Below are 17,190 nucleotides of genomic sequence, written 5' to 3'. Positions count from 1 at the left end.
GATGGATGGATGGATGGGAGGAATGATTGATGGGTGGGTAGGTAGAACTTTTATTTCCCTTTATGTTGTTATACAGGAATTTTTGTCTGTTTGTCCCATCTTTCCTTTTAATACTCCAGGGTGACGATGCACTAGTGAAGGAGTTAGCATATCCCTGTGAGGACAGGACAACGAGCAATGCCTAGCAACCCCACAGCTACAGATTTACTTCTATTAGCCTAATCAGACAATCATATTTCTGTGCAGGTTTTACCATTATGTGAGTCATTGGTAATGGTAAGCCATTTCTGCTAGAAGCCAAACAGAAATACGGTGCCTGCAGCAACACCAGGACTATAGCTAATGAGATTACTGTAGATTCAGTGACACATACATGAGTAGCTAGTTCTTTTAATAACAGTCTTAAATTACTATTACATGTAACTGATTAGACAACTGAAACATATGTTGTGAACTATTTTACTTAGTAGTAAAATAGGAGTAGAGTAGATTAGTAATTTTTTTTTCTATTTTCAGGCATTTAAAAACAAGTTGTACACATTTTACACAGTAAAGAAGAAATTGTTTTTTCTGAAGATTTGAAAAGGGTTTTTATTTCAGGGTCATAAAATCTATGAAGACTTTATCCACAGTAGAAAGTTAAGAGATTAAAAAAATTCTGCCTTTGAAATAACCACACATTGTTTATATAAATAAATTACGTGTAGATATTAGCTAACTTTAAAAAAGAAAGTTAAAACTATACAACATACATTAGCCAGTTTGTACCTGGTTTTATGCAACGAGTCACATTTTTATAAGCTAATTAGCTAGACAAAAATCCTGTTAACTTCCAGTATTTGCTTCAATTTCATCAGTATTTCTTAGACAGCCTCATAAATTGCCTTTCATGCCACTATAGCTACAGGCTCCCTTATTATTAATGCTATATTCAATTGCTACAGTAAAAATAGCCATTAAAAAGGACCCCTGATTGTCCTGAAATGACCACATCCATGAACGAATTGTCCCTTCACAGTTTGTTCTTAGCTTGTCCACAGCTTCTTTAAACACAGTGATGAATAATACACTGAGCATCACTCCTGATTTGACACTCGCCTCTCTTTTTGTTCAGACTGGAAACCATTTTCATGCTGAACTTCGCTGTGGTTTTCCCAAAATGCTCTCTGCACCTTATCCAGTTCTGAGATTAGAGGAAGTTTGATGTCCAGATGCATCAGCAAGCTCCCTAGCCATTCTTCTAGCTGTGCAAATGAAGGCCTAGAACAGAAAGTGAAAAAAGAAAAAGGTTTTACTGCATGGTGTCTGTGCATCCGTATTTTGCAGAAGCAAAAGAGATTTTAAACTTACCGTTTTTCAGCGTCTGTGTCACAACAAAGAGCTGCTAGAGGAAAGAAAGCTGATGGACATTCTGCAGGACAGTAGCATTTTAGAAATTCCTTGACACCTAGTCCAAATTCCATAGTGCGGGGGAGATAGTCCGGATCAGCATACACTCTGCCAATAATCTGGCTCAAAGAAACAAATGTATGTTTACATTGTATGTTTTAAAAATTTTTATATCTAATTAATATTTTTATTTTAAGTATTGGTTACCTCACAGAGAATGATTCCAAAGGAAAAGATATCAACACGTTCATCATAGCTAATACCTTAAAGATAAGAGGAAGAAGAGAAAAAACATAGAGCTCATGACCATGAAGCATCTGTGGATGTTTTGGTCTATTTGGTTCATCGCAGTGGCTCACCTCGGATCATCTCGGGCGCCATCCAATATGGGTTCCCCACCACTGTATATCTTTTTTTCCGATGTGGCTTAGCCAGCTTTGATGCTTGCTCAGGAGAAGAATTCTTTGCCTGAGATTTATCCTCCTTCAGGAGTCGGGCCAACCCGAAGTCCGCCACCACGACAGAATGGTTCTGTAAACATAAACGAAGACTATAATGTTTGTAGGAATTACACGGAGTTGGGAATTCTCATGGCTTGCACCTGGCGTTCCCAGGAATGGATCCAAATCCACTGCAACCCTGACCAGGATAAAATGGTTACTGAAGCTGTATGAATGAATGAACATTTGCAATAAACAATTCATCTGCCACAAAGTGTAATCTGTTAACAGTAAGCTAAATGGACAATGTATTCTGTACATTCTATATAATGTCTTAAGTGAAATGTTTTTATTGGTTTAAAACCTGGTGCATTAAATTATTGAGATGTGGTCACAGGTGTGGCTACATGGCTCAGCCAATCAGATTTTTAGTTTGATGCACTGAAACAATCCTTTTTAGAAAAAGAGTTTAAATTACGGTGCAGAAGAAGCATCATGATTGTTATGCATCCTCACCTGTCTAACAAGGCAGTTGTGTGAGTTCAGATCTCGATGGATCACATTCATGGAATGCAGGTAGGCCTAGATGAAGAAAACAAGATGGTCTGCACTGATAAGTTGATCCATATGGTCTTCATTACTGCCTTTTTTTTTTTTTTTTTTTTTTTTTTACAAAAGTTGGCCAGGGAAAACCCTTCACATGGTGAATTTTTCATGTTATACTTTATAGTATAGTTCTAAAAACTACATTCCTGGACTGGAATTTATTATTCTTTTGGATGCATCTCAACCAGAAGTAATGTTGAAGCATTTTAAAATCTGGTTAAAATGAAAAGGATGAAAGTTTTTATTTAAAAAAAAGGGTATTTTGATAGCTGGTATGATTACAAACTGCATTGATTTGGCTTATGTTCATTTCTCTATGACATACATCTTTGCAGGAAAACAGCCTAGACTTAATTAATTGAATTAATTCAAAGTTCAAATTCATTAGTTGTTTTAGTGAATTAAAACATATTAATGTCATTTTTATGAAACATATTTATTGTTTCTTAATGTTGAGGTGTCAAAATATGTTATAAGGAGAAAAAATTCCCTGTAAAAACTTTCTTTGTCAGTTTGCCAGAATTCATCCTCAGTAACTTCTCAAACTGTCACACATATATTTACATTATACTGTTGCAATCTGAAATAAATACAAGCACAGGAATCTATGTTTGTCACAGTAAGTGCTTACCATTCCAGCAGAAATGTCCTTTGCATAGCTTACTCTTAATTTCCATGGATGATCGCTGCCCTGTTGGATAGTTGATAAAAAATATATTGTTTAGTGGCATTATACCAAACACTTTTTTGGATTAAAAAGTACAATATATGATTGAAATAAAGAAATCATGGATCAGAAATATGGTTAAACCATTTTTTGTATGGTTTCCCTCAGAGTCCCTCCTGGCACATATTCCGAGATGAAGTTTACTCGCTTGTCTTTGTAAAGAACTCCAATAAACTTCAGGACATTTGGGTGATCCAGACAGCGCATCACTTTTACCTGGAATGACAGTAAATCAAGTTGAAACCCTGTTGAGAAATGAGTTATCCAATACAATGGTTACAAACCTCCTTGAGAAATGTTGTCTGGGTCTCTTCATCAAAACGAAGAAGTTCCTTCATCACCATGACCTCGCCTGTGTGCCGATGTGTCACCTGAGAAGCAGATGTAGAAATCGCATGTAATGTAACTTCATCTTTTGGGCAATTTGTTGTAAATAAGTGTAACTGGTTCTTCTTTACCTTGATGGCTTGTCCGAAGCAGCCCTTGCCAAGAACCTCCCCGTATATGAGGTCGGAGGGACGGAAGATGCGCTGTGTTTTGTCAACTGGATCGACACGCAAAGATTCGGAGCGATTAATGTTTCTTCTGTGAGAGAGCAGCGGCAAGTGGCTTTGTGAACATGGGCTTTTTTCAATGCTGCAACTGCGCCTACACAGGAACAAAATGACCTCAGAGTTAGTAAGAGTGTTCCAGTCACTTAATTCCATAAACACAACATCGTCATGTAATAAATTATCATATGTTTGACAGTTTGACAGTATAAATTCCTACATAATGTGTTTGGAGCGGTGGCGGACACTGTGGTTGTGAGGAGGGAAGAAGTCTAATTTCCCTGGTTGGTCTTCTTCCTCGTCCAACAGACAAGATTGTTCCTCCTGACTAGAAAGACCATCGGGGTTGTGTTCAACAGTGAGTTTCAGGCAGTGCTCAATATCATGGATCATCGAGTCAATCTGTTAAAGATTAAAATGTCATGTATTATTATCATGTCTAAGGAATGAAACAAGACGGGGTGTGAAGTTATAGAAATATAATCATTGACAGGATGGTCTTATTTTCCAATAACTCCAAATTCTGAAGTGTTTTGTTCTTTGTATGTTTTATTTGTTTATAGCTACACTTAATATTGTGGAACATCAGCCAAATAAGTTACCTCCATTTATCACTTACATTATAGCAGCCATAAACATTTGTTCTCTCACCAGCTTCTGTTTTTACTCTTTCTTGAAGTTAAGACAAAAATTGCAGCTTGTCATGTTACCGAGAAACCGCAAGCACCCCGTCTTGAAGACTTTTATGCTACAGAAGTTGCAGGTTTACTTCTGCTTGTTACAAATTGCTGATGTGTCCTTATCATATCAACAACTGCACACATTTTTAAACGTTTGTATCCGACCATACAAGTATTTGAACAAGAACCTTAATGTAATTTGCCTTGCGGCTGGAACTACAGTCCAAGCCATCCTGTAATAGGAACATAATCACCTTTTGACCAATCAAAATCGAGAATTTCAACAGCACTGGGGTATAAAATATATTACATTATGTATACAATATCTTACCTCATTGAGTAGAATGTTTTGGACCGAGATTCCATTGATTTCAAGGACAGTGTCTCCAACGTGAATCATTTCCTTAATCTCAGGACTGGTCTTGGACGTATCTAACCTGGAAAGGGTGGATGGTGCACAATAAGCCAAGATGGTGGGTGATAGTTGCTAAAAGCTAGTGCTATGTTATATGCAGACTCACTGAGAAACTTTGATAATGGGGCTGTTTCCACTGACAGGGCTCTGATCCACAGCAAACGAGAGACCTCTTCTGCTCTCTGCAGAAGGAGGAAATGACACCAGCGCCACAGTGTGAGGAAGCCTGGAACATCCTGCCCCTGGATGCCTCACTGATGCACGTTGATAGTAACAGTGCTCACTAAAGACAAGATAAAGAAAGACAGTCACTGGACAGATCCTGGGAAATATTACAATTTCTGAAATTAATATAAACAGTGAATCTGTCTTTGTTTTTTATATTTAAAGGTTTATGAACAGCATTCACCCATACACACACATTGCACTAAATTAATTTCTCTATAATGTGTCTTATTTGCAAACAAACCAGTATAATTTGGAATGCTCCACTAAAGTGTATGAATCTCCATCTCCAATGAACATGCTGCACTGTTCACAGATGAAACATTCTGAATGATACTTGCGCTCTCCTGCCACCTACAGAGGAAGGAAGCAGATTAAAAAAAATAAAACTCAAAGCATGACACAATGAGAGAGAGGATGTAGAGGTTAAGCATTAGGGAAGGGTGGTGTTGACATCAGTACTTGAAATATGAGCTGGATCTGTTCAGTGAATGAAAGGAAGCAAGAATGAAAAAGACCAGAAAGGTTTGTGTGTCATTTGAGATCAGCTAGGGCATTAAATGAATAATAAACACATTAAAATTATAGGATCATGATGAATGTGTTCTATACAGTCATTACTAAACTAATTCAAGTCTCACCATATGTCTTAAGTAATCTTGTGAGAGTATCCTTAATTGGACTTTTGTGTCTTAAATATATGATGTTCTTACCATAATGACACCAGTGGTGATGATTTCTGAGCATCCACAGCACTGTTCTCCAAAGCGAGCCCAGTAGTCCTTTTTGCAGAAATACTGTCCATCTCTTTCATAGTACCAGTGAGAGAGTGCACATTTACACTCGCAGCAACTTCATGTGGCGGAAAGACAAGGAGTGAATTAGCGACGGCTCATGACCTTAGATTTTGATGTTGCAGGACGGCATTAATAACGACATAACCTCTAACAAAATGAAGAGAGGCTATCCCACTTGACTTATGCTATAGGCTACAATCTGGTGAATTTTTAGCGTAACAGACAGTTGAGAATCGACATCATACAGTCATCCAGTGTACAGTCTAGCAGCTTGTTTTGAGCGGTTTTAGACATACCTTTGCAGCTGTGTTTCATACAGCAGGTGGATATCCTGTTACCAGTGTACTTATATCATTAACCAGAGTTGCTAGGTTTCAGCAAAATGTCAAGCCCTACTACATCTCAAAAACCACAGAAAAACCTGAATCTAGCACAAAAAAACTTGGGCTCTGGAAAACAAGGTCACTGTGGTACACACAGTCTGTACATCATAGACATACTGTTTGCACCTACACTTTGCTTTTGTTAGATTTAATTCTGGTTATTTGCTATAAAACAAGATCTTGGAGGCCTCTAAGTATTTTTAAAAACAGTGACCTTGGCAACCCTGTCATTAACTGTCCTTTTCGCTGCTCCTCCACCACTAAAAATATCCATAGAGTGAGCACAGGGCACCGTGATTCCTGTCCCAGTGGGCCTCTATTAGTGTTTGTTGCAGTTCCCATTTTTGATCACTGCAATAATTACTCTATGAAGCTAAATGAGTCAGTGAGTACGCTGCAGCACAATTGTTCAACATCTAGAAAGGCGAGAAAATCGACGGAACATTGGCTTATATTTGTCAAATAGCAACATTTTTTAAATCGTTGGTCACTCAAAAGTGGTAATTAGCATTTCCACAGAATTTTAAATGTATATAGTTCTGAGCTGTACTATTGTTACTATGCTGCTATTGCTGAAGAAGCTCCAGACATGATTATAGATATTTAAGTTCTAACTCACATCATATTTTGCATATATGATGATCACTGATCATTTAGTGGTGTGTTTTAAAAAGAACTGCTGAAAGCACCAGGGGAGGTTTATCAAACTCTGTAACATCTGTACAGGAAAATTCCCCTTCCTGGAGATATTTCTTTTTCTTTTGTTTCATCTCTCTAGCAAACAGAAACTATCGCAGCATGACAGACTCTTTCATGAACTCTTTAGTGATTCTATGTGGTTCCGCTCACAGTGGATTGAAAACAGGCTGCCGTCTTTCTTTTTGTTTTAATCTCGGGTTAAATGTCATCTGACTCCTCTCATTTGTACTTCTCTCACATAAACATTTCTCTGAATTTCCTTTTTCAAAAAAAGCAAAGTTTTCAAGCTAACTAAAATTACCCACCAGCCCAGCATATGATTAGAGATTGTCTCTGTTTTGTCATGTTTTGGTATTGCAGCAGGAGCTTTTGGAAAAAAGAGGTGGAGAGACAACAGTAAAAGCTGGATCTGATTAATGTGCGTGATCCGTTTGAACTACACAAACATGTGAAAGAAAAATTTTAAGTCTCATAAGCAAGGTGTTTAGGCCACAGTTTAGGAGTTACAGTAACAATGTACAGGATGTGACTTGAAGAATTTAAAGTGTAACCCATTTCCTGCTACACAACATTAATTTAACTGTAAAAACACAAACATCAGAATTAGACCATCCCTCATTTGAATGATTTCAGACAGATTTCTGAAATCTCTGTTCTTTAACAGAATTCTGAGTTAGCCTACCTTGCGCTTATTCTTCTCATGTAACGCTCGTCCTGTTGAGACATGTGTTTCAGTTGTACGAACTGGTTAGTGTGCTCTCTCTCTCTTTTCTCTCTCATTGACACTACATGGAAAGGGAAGTAGAGTAAGTGGGAGGAGAAGAAACACCAGCTGTACGGAAATACTCTCTCTACTCTTCCAAATGCATCTGAATACAGAACTATGGAGTATCTGTCTTTCTTTACGAAGCTGCACACCAGATGAGATTTAATGTTCTTGTGTATACACGGAGAACTTAAACTGTGCACACAGTGACCATGTCGCTGTGTCTGTCCCTAACTTTAGCTGACCCTGTATGTCAGATTGCTCTGGTCAGCAGTTAAAGGGGGGATAAAGTTACACTCCCACCTGATAGCTGATATCCTGCAGAGAGCAGGAGCATGTAGAGAACTGCTCATAAATCACCAGAGTCCCTACTTCTGTGTGTCAAGGAGGAAGAAATTAACAGGAATTCCACTCCAGCTGGAACATGTTTAACCACCCCCTCCCCTCCCAAAGTCATTAGCATGCAAACAATTTAATAAGAAGCCATACAGTACAACCTTTAAGTGCATGCGCAGTACTTTGCAGATCTCATTTTTTTCCACCTACAACCTCTAAAGCAATATCGTTTTTTTCGATATAGTTCTTTCAATTACAGTTACACTGTTTCACAGACATCCTTGTTCATCCTTATTCATTACATTTCATTTGTAATCCAGCCTAATCCAGCTTTTTACTTTTTTCAACCACACCAGTACTTCTGAATTTTTAGATCCACAGAATGTAAATGAAGGTTGAGGTTTTCTAAATTTATTGAAGATTGTATTTTTAATGTAGAATTTAGTGCTCTTAAAATTTAGTGACTGTGCATATTTGCCTTCCTGAACACAGGCGTGTGGTGCTTTAAGATGTAAGATAAGTCATTTTTGCCAGACAGATATATGTCCAATAAGCATGTTAGGATTTTTTTTAAAGTTTATATGAAGAAATATTAACTAGAAATTTCTGAACTAGAAATTCAGAATTTTATATTCAAATCTTGCAACCTGTGTGAATCCTTTGAGGGAATCAGTCCTGAGTGAGCATGTTGGTCAAACTGAAAATATCAGTGCAGCATTTTTGCCAACTTTTTTAAAAAATTTTTTTAGGAACAGAGGAGCTGAAAATCTCAGAAAATATGGGTTAGTACTGAACACATGCTGACAGGCAGGTTTTGTTATGTGATGAAAGAGAAGCCTGTTTTTAATTTGCATAATCATTTCTTCTTGATGAGGGCAAAAGTGTAGGTGCTTCTCTGCCTGTTGTTGTTGTCTAATGACCACCACCATCAAGTAATTTATTATACGATGTAAAAAAAAAAAATTATGGTGTTCAAAAGAACGCTTTGAGTCATGTTATGATATTGTGCATTTCTTTTATGAAATAACGCAATTGCTATTTGTTTAACTGTTAACAAACAGAGTCCAAAGTCACACTGTGGAATGATTTCCACAATTAAATTTCCTATCCTTAATATCCTTTATTTTGTTATTTAGGTAAAGGCAAAAAAAAAAAAAAAAGATATAAAATGCATCACATGAAAAGAGTTTTATATGATTTTCAAGGTTTGTGAAAATCAAAAGGTAAACATTGCAAACCTGCTGGTAATGAATAAGATTCACTGACTGAACCGTCATTCCCATTATCTCAGGTTTCTTTTCCAAATACTCATACATGATTCACAAATGTAAAAAACAAACAAACAAACAAAAAAAAAAAACAAACACATACAGTGAGAAATCACACAGTAAGAAGATTGAACTCACACATTGCTAAGGTTAAATGCATAAGGAACAAAAAAGAGATTTAATTTAATGAAAGTGAAAGAAAGAAAATTCAGATCTCACTATATCAAAAAACTAGATGAGAACTACCTTAAAATCCTGAGGTGTCATGAACTTGTATTCCTCAGTACTTTGATAATATACTTCCTACAGCAGAAAGTACTGTTTGTTCAATAAAATGTTAATACATATGGCAAACACATTGACGTGGAGCACATCTACATTTCAAGAACAGCATTGTGCACTCATGAGGAGGTCGGTTTAAGCTCCCCTTAATACAAAAAAAAAATATATATGGCACCATCAAAAGAGAGAAAAGCAAGTGTTAAGTGTGTGATGAGGTGGTCTGAACCACTTAGCTTAAGGACAACTTGATATTACTATCACAGTTTGTCTATTACAGTACATAGCAGCAACATTTCCCCATACAGCATGATTAAATATGCAGTTATGGAAGTGAAAGTGAAGGCAGACAGACTGAGATTGGCTGAGGTGTAACCACAGAGTTAAACACATCAGAAATCTTGGTGTTTAGTGATGGTTGGTAACACTTTTAGCTAATTTATGGTGAGGTTACAGTGAAAATTAAGTAGTGACATGGTGAACATGGTGAACCCTTGGGTGCTGTAATAAAGCCTGTCCTTTAAGCATTGAGTGATGTGTGTAAATTAAACTTGGGGTTTACATTGTGCCACGAGTGCATAAGTGCACACTGCATACATCCTTGAATCAAATCTATGTACAAAGTAACAGTTGAACACTGAACGTCTGTCGCGTGTTACGAGGTGCACTTTGAGTGGGAATACTTTTACTTTCCTCCCACAAGAAACCAAAAAGTACATTCGAGATTATGCAGTAGCACCACTTGTTCATGAGGTCACTTCTCGTTGCAGGGCTCTCATTTCCTCCTCCTCCCACAGTATTTGCCTTGGCACCCAGCACCTCCTGCAGCCAAAGAAACAGCCAAAGTGACCACTTTCTTTAGGTGTCTAATAGTTTAGTAATATATTATGCATGGTAAATATTTTATTATACATTTGGAAATATTTAGCGATTAAAAATGCTCAACCTTCAATCAGATGGTACATGCATTAGGGATGTAATCAAATACCCTGTTAACAATTTGAGGTGGCAGCGTTTGAATACAGAAATCACTATTCAGGCAATTGTTATGACTTTTGTCCATTTTAAGTCAGTGAAAAAAATTATGAAAGGGAAAAGCCATGTCTGGCAGGATTTGTCATGACCACAGGTGGCTAACATTGGGACTACTCTCATGATATTTACTCATGTCATCTTAAAGTTGTCCCCCCCCTCTCTTAATGGTTAACCTAAATATCCATTAGTTGAATCCTGTGGATATTTGAATATCACAATTTGATAGAAGGCACATCCCAAACATGCATATATACTGAATGTGCACTATACTATACCTCTGAAGCCTCCAGCACCTAGAGCACTCTGGAGAGCTGCATATTTGGCTGCTTTAGCTGTAATAATAATAAAACATTTACATTAAAGTTTTTGGTTTAATAAAGCATGAAGTATGGACCCAACACAGCCAGAATGACTGTTGCTCCATTCACTGGCAGTGCAAACACTTTTACATGTACTTTCCATACATCTGGTCCAAACTGGATACCTTGTCTGTGTGTCCATTGCATCATTAAATCATAGCAAAGATGCTATAAATATAAAACATTATTAAACGTTTAAAAAGATTGTTTACTATATTTATACTATACATATATTTTTTACTATTCTTTTACAATATTTTTAAAACAATATCATTGACTCATACTATATGAGCAGTTATCGTGCACAAAATCTGCATTAGTTATATGAATGCCTCAGGTGAAACTGAGAAGTGGCCTACATTGTTGAGGTGTAAGTGGTGCACTTCCAGCTCCTCCTGGTCCAACTCCACCATAGCCTAGTACAAAAGAAAATTAATGCATTTATGTATACCTGTAATTTTATTTTTTCAATTTGGTCATTACTATTGTATCTATCTTAACGAGAATGGTGAAGGCAAACATCTGAGGCACATAAAGCCAGCCCATTGCATCTTTTCAAACTGCTGCACATGCTGTGTCACAGGGCAGGGTAACACACTCAGAAGAAGGCACTATCTGCCCTCTTCTGCATACATGAGCTCCCACAATTGGCTAGTGTTTCTATGATTGACAGAGCAGAGATTCTGTGCAACCAAGATAGCAGAGAGTCTTGCTCTCTTGACTCCCGGCCATGGCATTTGAACTAGCGATCTCCTGACAATAGGGGAACACTTTTTTGTTTCGCCACTCAGGAAGATGTTTGTTTTTAAATGGTGGTAATGGAGTGAGTTTGCCATTGCTTTCTTACAGCTGCTTTTCAGAAGTCAAACAGAGTGTCATTACCTGGGAGTGGCTGCTGGTAGCCGCCCGCACCACCACCATATCCTGGCACTCCACTACCTGCAGGAGTAGAAGGCACATTCAATTGCACTTCATTACTATCCTTATATATTATTTTGGCATAGTTATTCTTTACTTGAGTATTGAAATTGAATATTGTACCCTTACACAATTCCAAGAAAAAAAATATACTTTTTACTCCTTTCATTGTTATTTAGACCTAAAGTACAGTCTCTTTTTCTCTCATCCAGCCAATGAGTCTATGCTACATGGCTCAGTTTAACATCAAATCAAGATCATCAGTGTAGAAAAAACTATCAAGAATTGTGACAGTTCTTCATCTGTGGCAACCTTCTCATGGTACACAATGTAGTATAGCTATCTGTGTAGCTATTGACCTCAATAAAATGTTTCAGTATGCTGGAGTAAGCAGAGACTCATATAAAATGAGGCATCTCCTTTGAAGGCCATCTAAAAAAGCATTGCAAATTTACTAACATTAACTAGCTACAGTATATTTAACTAAGTTAGTCTGTTTTCTTTGCTAATGCCAGGTTAGACTAGCATCGATTTCAGTAGCTAACATAATTGGCTAGGCAGCAAGTCACATTTTAGCTAATGGTAAATATTGGTTATTTACAGGGCATTTTACTTCTAATTAATTCATTAGCAAACTACCTAGCTTTACTCATGCATGAGCAGCAAACTTACAGAGATTGAATGTTTCAATGCAAAATGGCATAGTTGCTTTAAAATAAAAATAATCTTCACAGTTTCAGTAATAAAGATACTTTTCACATGAAAACATGATGTTAATTTCGCCAGTTCAAAACATATACTTTTTAATACTTCAGTACATTTGAAAGTGTTTTTTTTTTTTTTTTTACTTCCCCTGAGTATATTTTTGGCTGGATACTTCCACTTTTAACTGGAAGTTACTTTCACTTTAAAATAATTTCCGTATTTATTTTTTTTACCCCTGATGAGAGAACACACTCATATGCCCTCTATAGCTTGGATGAGAAGAACGTAAGAATGCTGCCCTACCTGGCTGGTAACCTTGACCCCCTAAGGCACCTGTGCCATAACCTGTAACAAAGGAGAGAAGAAGCAAAATACATGAACAGAGAAAGAGTTGAGAGTGATTTCAGAAAAAATAAGGTTTAAGGTTGTATCTAAAATTTGACCATTGATATTTGAATTGATTATTTTGGGGCACCTGTTTTACCAGGCTTCCCAACTCCAGCTCCCAGTCCAGCACCGCCTGGGTAGATGTAACCTAAAAACAAAAATGATGGCTTGTACTTTAAAATGGTGGTTTTACTGATTTTAGGCCTGAACAGTTCTTGAAGCTATGTAATATACTGCCACCAACTCCACCTGGGCCACCAGGTCCTCCTCCTACGCCTCCTAGCCCTCCACCTACACCACTGGGACCTCCTCCTAAAGCCCCACCTGTACCTCCAAGTCCTAGGCCTCCTGCTCCACCCAAACTGCCAAATCCTACAAACACAGGAACATGTTACTGAGCACGTAATAATGATTATGATAATTTAACTAAGAAGTGACACTTTGAATTATCCATTGTATTTATTTTGTTCTTTATGTAGGCCCAAATGTGAAGCATTTACACACAAATATGCATATTTATGAAAAAGTAATGTACTTGGATTCATGTTCACACTGACAACAGTAAAAATACCCAGGATTTTTTATTTATTTATTTTTTTGTGAGTATTTCTTTTAGATTGAGTCTTGAATTGACTCTAAAAAACTGTCTTGCTATCTGTAAGTGGTTGGTTCATATGCAGCAAGTAATTCAGTGTAATCAGATCTAAACTTAAATCTAAACTTAATCTTAATATAATATAGAACCTCAGATTTTTAATACCATTTACATGTGTCTAAAATTTAATTTATTTTATAAAGTCCTGTTGGTAGTATTTAGTATTTAGAAGATGTGTAATAGTAAGTTAGTCATGTAAGTGTGTCATTTTTTTCCATGTAACATGCATGTAGAGGTGTCACACATCAAGCATATAAGGAACACCAAGCTACCTTTAATTGTAAAGTTCCACTTTAATTCATCCATATTCAAATTCATACAGCAAATTGTTTCAGAGTAAATATATTATTGACCACAGACAAAGTTGAATCACCATCACAACTGTATGGCTATTCAAACAAGCAGCACCTGATTTCCCAGGTTTCCCAGCTCTTAGTCCTGCTCCACCTGGGTAGCCCAAACCTGAAAATAAAAAAACCGAGCTCTTCTACTGCAGATCTGACAATATGAATTGTAAGTTAGCAGGATTAGAAGGTAGAAATTAAAGATACAACTTGTTTAGACTGGTAAATCATTAATTAGTTACATCATGCAAGGTATATTAAAGGGAATATTTAATTAAAAAAAGAACTGAGATTAGGAACTATTCCTTAGAACTGAGATAAGGAACTATTCATCTCCTGGGCCTTGTTGATACATAATAAAATACACCCAATGATCACTTTGTTAGGAACACTTGTTCATTTATGCAATTATCTAGTCAGCCACTAATGTGGCAGCAGCACAATGCATAAATCATGCAGATACATGCAGCTAATGTTCACATCAAACATCAAAATGGGGAAAAAATGTGATCTCAGTGACTTCGACCATTGCATGATTGTTGGTTCCAGATGGGCTGGTCTAAGTATCTTAGAAACGGCAAATCTCTTGATATATCCCTGCACAACAGTCTCTAGAGTTTACACAGAATGATGTGAAAAACAAAAAACATCCAGTTAACAGCAGTTCTGCAGGCAAAAACATCTTGTTGATGAGAAAGTTCAGAGGAGAATGGCCAGACGGGTCTTAGCTGATAGGAAGGCTATGGCCACTCGAATAACCACTCTTTACAACCATGGTGAGCAGAAAAGCATTTTACAATGCACAGCATGGTGAACCTTGAGGTGGATGGGCTACAACAGCAGAAGACCAAATTAGGTTCCACTCCTGTCAACCATCACGAAGAATCTGAGACTACACTGGGCACAGGCTGGACAATTGGAAAAGGACCAGATGGGATTTTTTTGTAATCTTCAAATTCCCAGTTTCCTTAAATAAATTAGTAAACTCTAGAGAGTGTTGTGCATGAAAATCCCAGGAGAGGCAGTTTCCGAAACATTCAAACCAGCCTGTCAGGCATCAACAACCATACATGACCAAAGTGCCTGAGATCACAATTTTCCCCCATTTTGATGTTTGATGTGAACATTAATTGAGGCTCTTGCCCAATATCTGCATGATTTTATGCACTGCCCGGTTGCCACACAAAGTTGGTGGGATAATTACATGAATGAGCAGGGGTACAGATGGCTGGTGAGTGTAGGCAGGCTCTTATAGTAATATCCGCTGTTATATACCTCCTCCTTGACCACCCAGACCACCTCCAACTGCACCAGGTCCTCCACCAATGCTTCCTTGACCTCCACCAACTCCTCCTAGACCAGTGCCAACACCTCCAGGAACTCCTCCAAGTCCTCCTGGGCCTCCCAACCCACCCAGTGCTCCAGTTCCCCAGTAGCCTGATGTAAAAAAAAAATCCATTTAAATCTTTACCTGCTTTACCATTGGGATATAAAGTAAATCTGCTAGTGACATACTTTTAGCTGGCTTTCCTGTTCCAGGGCCATATCCAGGACCTGTAAAAAAAAAAAAGACTATTGTCATTGGCTGCATGAGAGATTGTTATATATTGTATATTGTATTTTAAGACTTCGTTTTATTTGATCACTGTCTAAAACTACCTAATGGACTCATTTAATAATAGGTTAACCAGGTTCAACTTAGTTGCAACCTGCACAGAGCCAACTGCCTACAAGATCACCAAACTCCAACAGTAAGCTCTACCCAACCCCAATAAGTCTGCCTAGTGCTCCATAAGCTGAGGTCATGGTCAGATTACACATTACATGAAAACATTCCCAATTTATAAATAATAAAATGACAGCTATGTTTCCTAAATATTTATTATTGAATTGAGGAGATAAAAACAGCATACCTTTGCTACCCACAGCAGCTCCACTTGGGAACCTTAGTCCTGGAAAATATGAGATTATTTCACAGGAGGCATTTTTTTTAGATAACTAGATAGCTTCTTTTGAGATTTAATGAAATCAATTTATAAAGAAGTAATCAATTTTTCGATTTTTTAACAAATCATGAACATACCATTTACTGGAAGAAGGCTGCTGGTACCTAAACCTCCAACCCCACCATAACCTAGAATCATCAAAATTGCTTTTAAAACGGATCCTGCAAACAAAACTGGCTAGAATATAGACTGACAAGCAATCAAGGGTGTCAAACATGTGGCCCACAGGCTGGAACTGGCCTGATAATGGTTCAAATTCAGCCTACCAAACTAAAATCATCTTGCAAGCTAACTTATATATGGTAAAACCATCATTTGGATATCTTTCTAATGCACTGCAGTCTGTTTTTCTATTTTGTAGGTGACCTGAATTTCTATGAATGCCAATAAATGAACACATTTGAGAATATTTGTTAATGTGTTATTAGTCACTAAACACATTTTTTGTTTCCAGACCACTTGAGATTGAACTAAGAATAATGTGGCCCGTTAAATAAAATAAGTTTCAGCTTTATTCATTTATGGTATGTGTAGTTTTGCCAGCATTCTGACCTCCAGTTCCTGCTCCTGTACCTCCTGGCAGAAGACTGCTACTTCCAGGCAAAAAGCCAGTTCCTGTTGTCACTCCAGGCCCTATTACTCCACCAGGGCCTCCAGTGCCACCAAGGAGTCCTCCACCTGTACTAATGTATCCTGAAGCAGGACCATTTTATGTAGACATGAAAAGCATGGCATGAAAAGACATTGTCATGTATATTGAGTTATGATTATATTAACATGTATATATCTATATCTATATATATATCTATCTATATATATATATATTGTTTAAAAGGAGCTTAGAGAATTATGCATGAATACCTTTGGGGGGTTTAACTGTTCCACCTACAGGGCTGGTACTAACTCCGCCTGGTCCTCCTGTGACTGTACCTGGCCCTCCTCCAACTCCACCTGGTCCTCCTCCAACTCCACCTGGTCCTCCTCCAACTCCACCTGGACCTCCTCCAACTCCTCCTGGCCCTCCTCCAACTCCACCTGGCCCTCCTCCAATTCCACCTGGACCTCCTCCAACTCCATCTGGCCCTCCTCCAATTCTACCTGGTTCGCCTTCAACTCTGCCCAGTCCAATGCCAGGTCCGCTTGGCTCTTCGACAATTCTACCTGGAGTATCGCCACGTCCAGGTATGACACCACCTCCAGGAAATACATATTCAATTATG

At 37.7% G+C, this 17,190-nt stretch overlaps 2 protein-coding genes across 3 annotated transcripts in view; both read right to left on the bottom strand.

Moving 5' to 3' along the window:
* Nucleotides 1-502: 502 nt before the first annotated feature.
* Nucleotides 503-7,906, bottom strand: limk1b (LIM domain kinase 1b). Its single transcript, XM_026938309.3, has 15 exons — nt 7,595-7,906; nt 5,747-5,885; nt 5,278-5,387; nt 4,915-5,091; nt 4,725-4,830; nt 3,934-4,115; nt 3,621-3,810; nt 3,447-3,533; nt 3,247-3,378; nt 3,067-3,126; nt 2,346-2,411; nt 1,749-1,920; nt 1,597-1,652; nt 1,351-1,508; nt 503-1,260 (listed from the first exon to the last, which is right to left on the bottom strand). Exons 1-15 carry the CDS (start codon nt 7,690-7,692, stop codon nt 1,077-1,079), a joined length of 1,917 nt encoding a protein of 638 aa, XP_026794110.1. The 5' UTR covers nt 7,693-7,906; the 3' UTR covers nt 503-1,076.
* Nucleotides 7,907-9,009: 1,103 nt separating this feature from the next.
* Nucleotides 9,010-17,190, bottom strand: part of elnb (elastin b) — a 32,255-nt gene continuing 24,074 nt past the window's right edge. For both annotated transcript variants that reach the window (XM_053240283.1, XM_053240284.1), the window contains 14 exons: nt 16,832-17,164; nt 16,523-16,663; nt 16,048-16,098; nt 15,878-15,916; nt 15,480-15,518; nt 15,240-15,401; nt 14,029-14,082; nt 13,215-13,337; nt 13,054-13,113; nt 12,882-12,923; nt 11,838-11,894; nt 11,315-11,371; nt 10,872-10,928; nt 9,010-10,383 (listed from right to left, as the gene is read on the bottom strand). In XM_053240283.1, the coding sequence (XP_053096258.1) occupies nt 10,337-10,383; nt 10,872-10,928; nt 11,315-11,371; nt 11,838-11,894; nt 12,882-12,923; nt 13,054-13,113; nt 13,215-13,337; nt 14,029-14,082; nt 15,240-15,401; nt 15,480-15,518; nt 15,878-15,916; nt 16,048-16,098; nt 16,523-16,663; nt 16,832-17,164 (1,262 nt within the window). In that variant the 3' untranslated portion in view covers nt 9,010-10,336. The remainder of the gene's footprint in view (nt 10,384-10,871; nt 10,929-11,314; nt 11,372-11,837; nt 11,895-12,881; nt 12,924-13,053; nt 13,114-13,214; nt 13,338-14,028; nt 14,083-15,239; nt 15,402-15,479; nt 15,519-15,877; nt 15,917-16,047; nt 16,099-16,522; nt 16,664-16,831; nt 17,165-17,190) is intronic.

The sequence above is a fragment of the Pangasianodon hypophthalmus genome, chromosome 15 (assembly GCF_027358585.1).
Source record: "Pangasianodon hypophthalmus isolate fPanHyp1 chromosome 15, fPanHyp1.pri, whole genome shotgun sequence".
In the NCBI taxonomy this organism is placed as follows: domain Eukaryota; kingdom Metazoa; phylum Chordata; class Actinopteri; order Siluriformes; family Pangasiidae; genus Pangasianodon; species Pangasianodon hypophthalmus.
This window is presented reverse-complemented; position numbering and strand designations above follow the sequence as displayed.

Coding starts and splice junctions, on each gene's coding strand:
- limk1b (XM_026938309.3), bottom strand. CDS start 7,692: ATGAGAGAGAAAAGAGAGAGAGAGCACACTAACCAGTTCGTACAACTG. Junction 2,412..3,066: donor AGGACATTTCTGCTGGAATG/GTAAGCACTTAC, acceptor TTCTTCATCTAG/GCCTACCTGCATTCCATGAA. Junction 1,921..2,345: donor ACAACTGCCTTGTTAGACAG/GTGAGGATGCAT, acceptor TTATGTTTACAG/AACCATTCTGTCGTGGTGGC.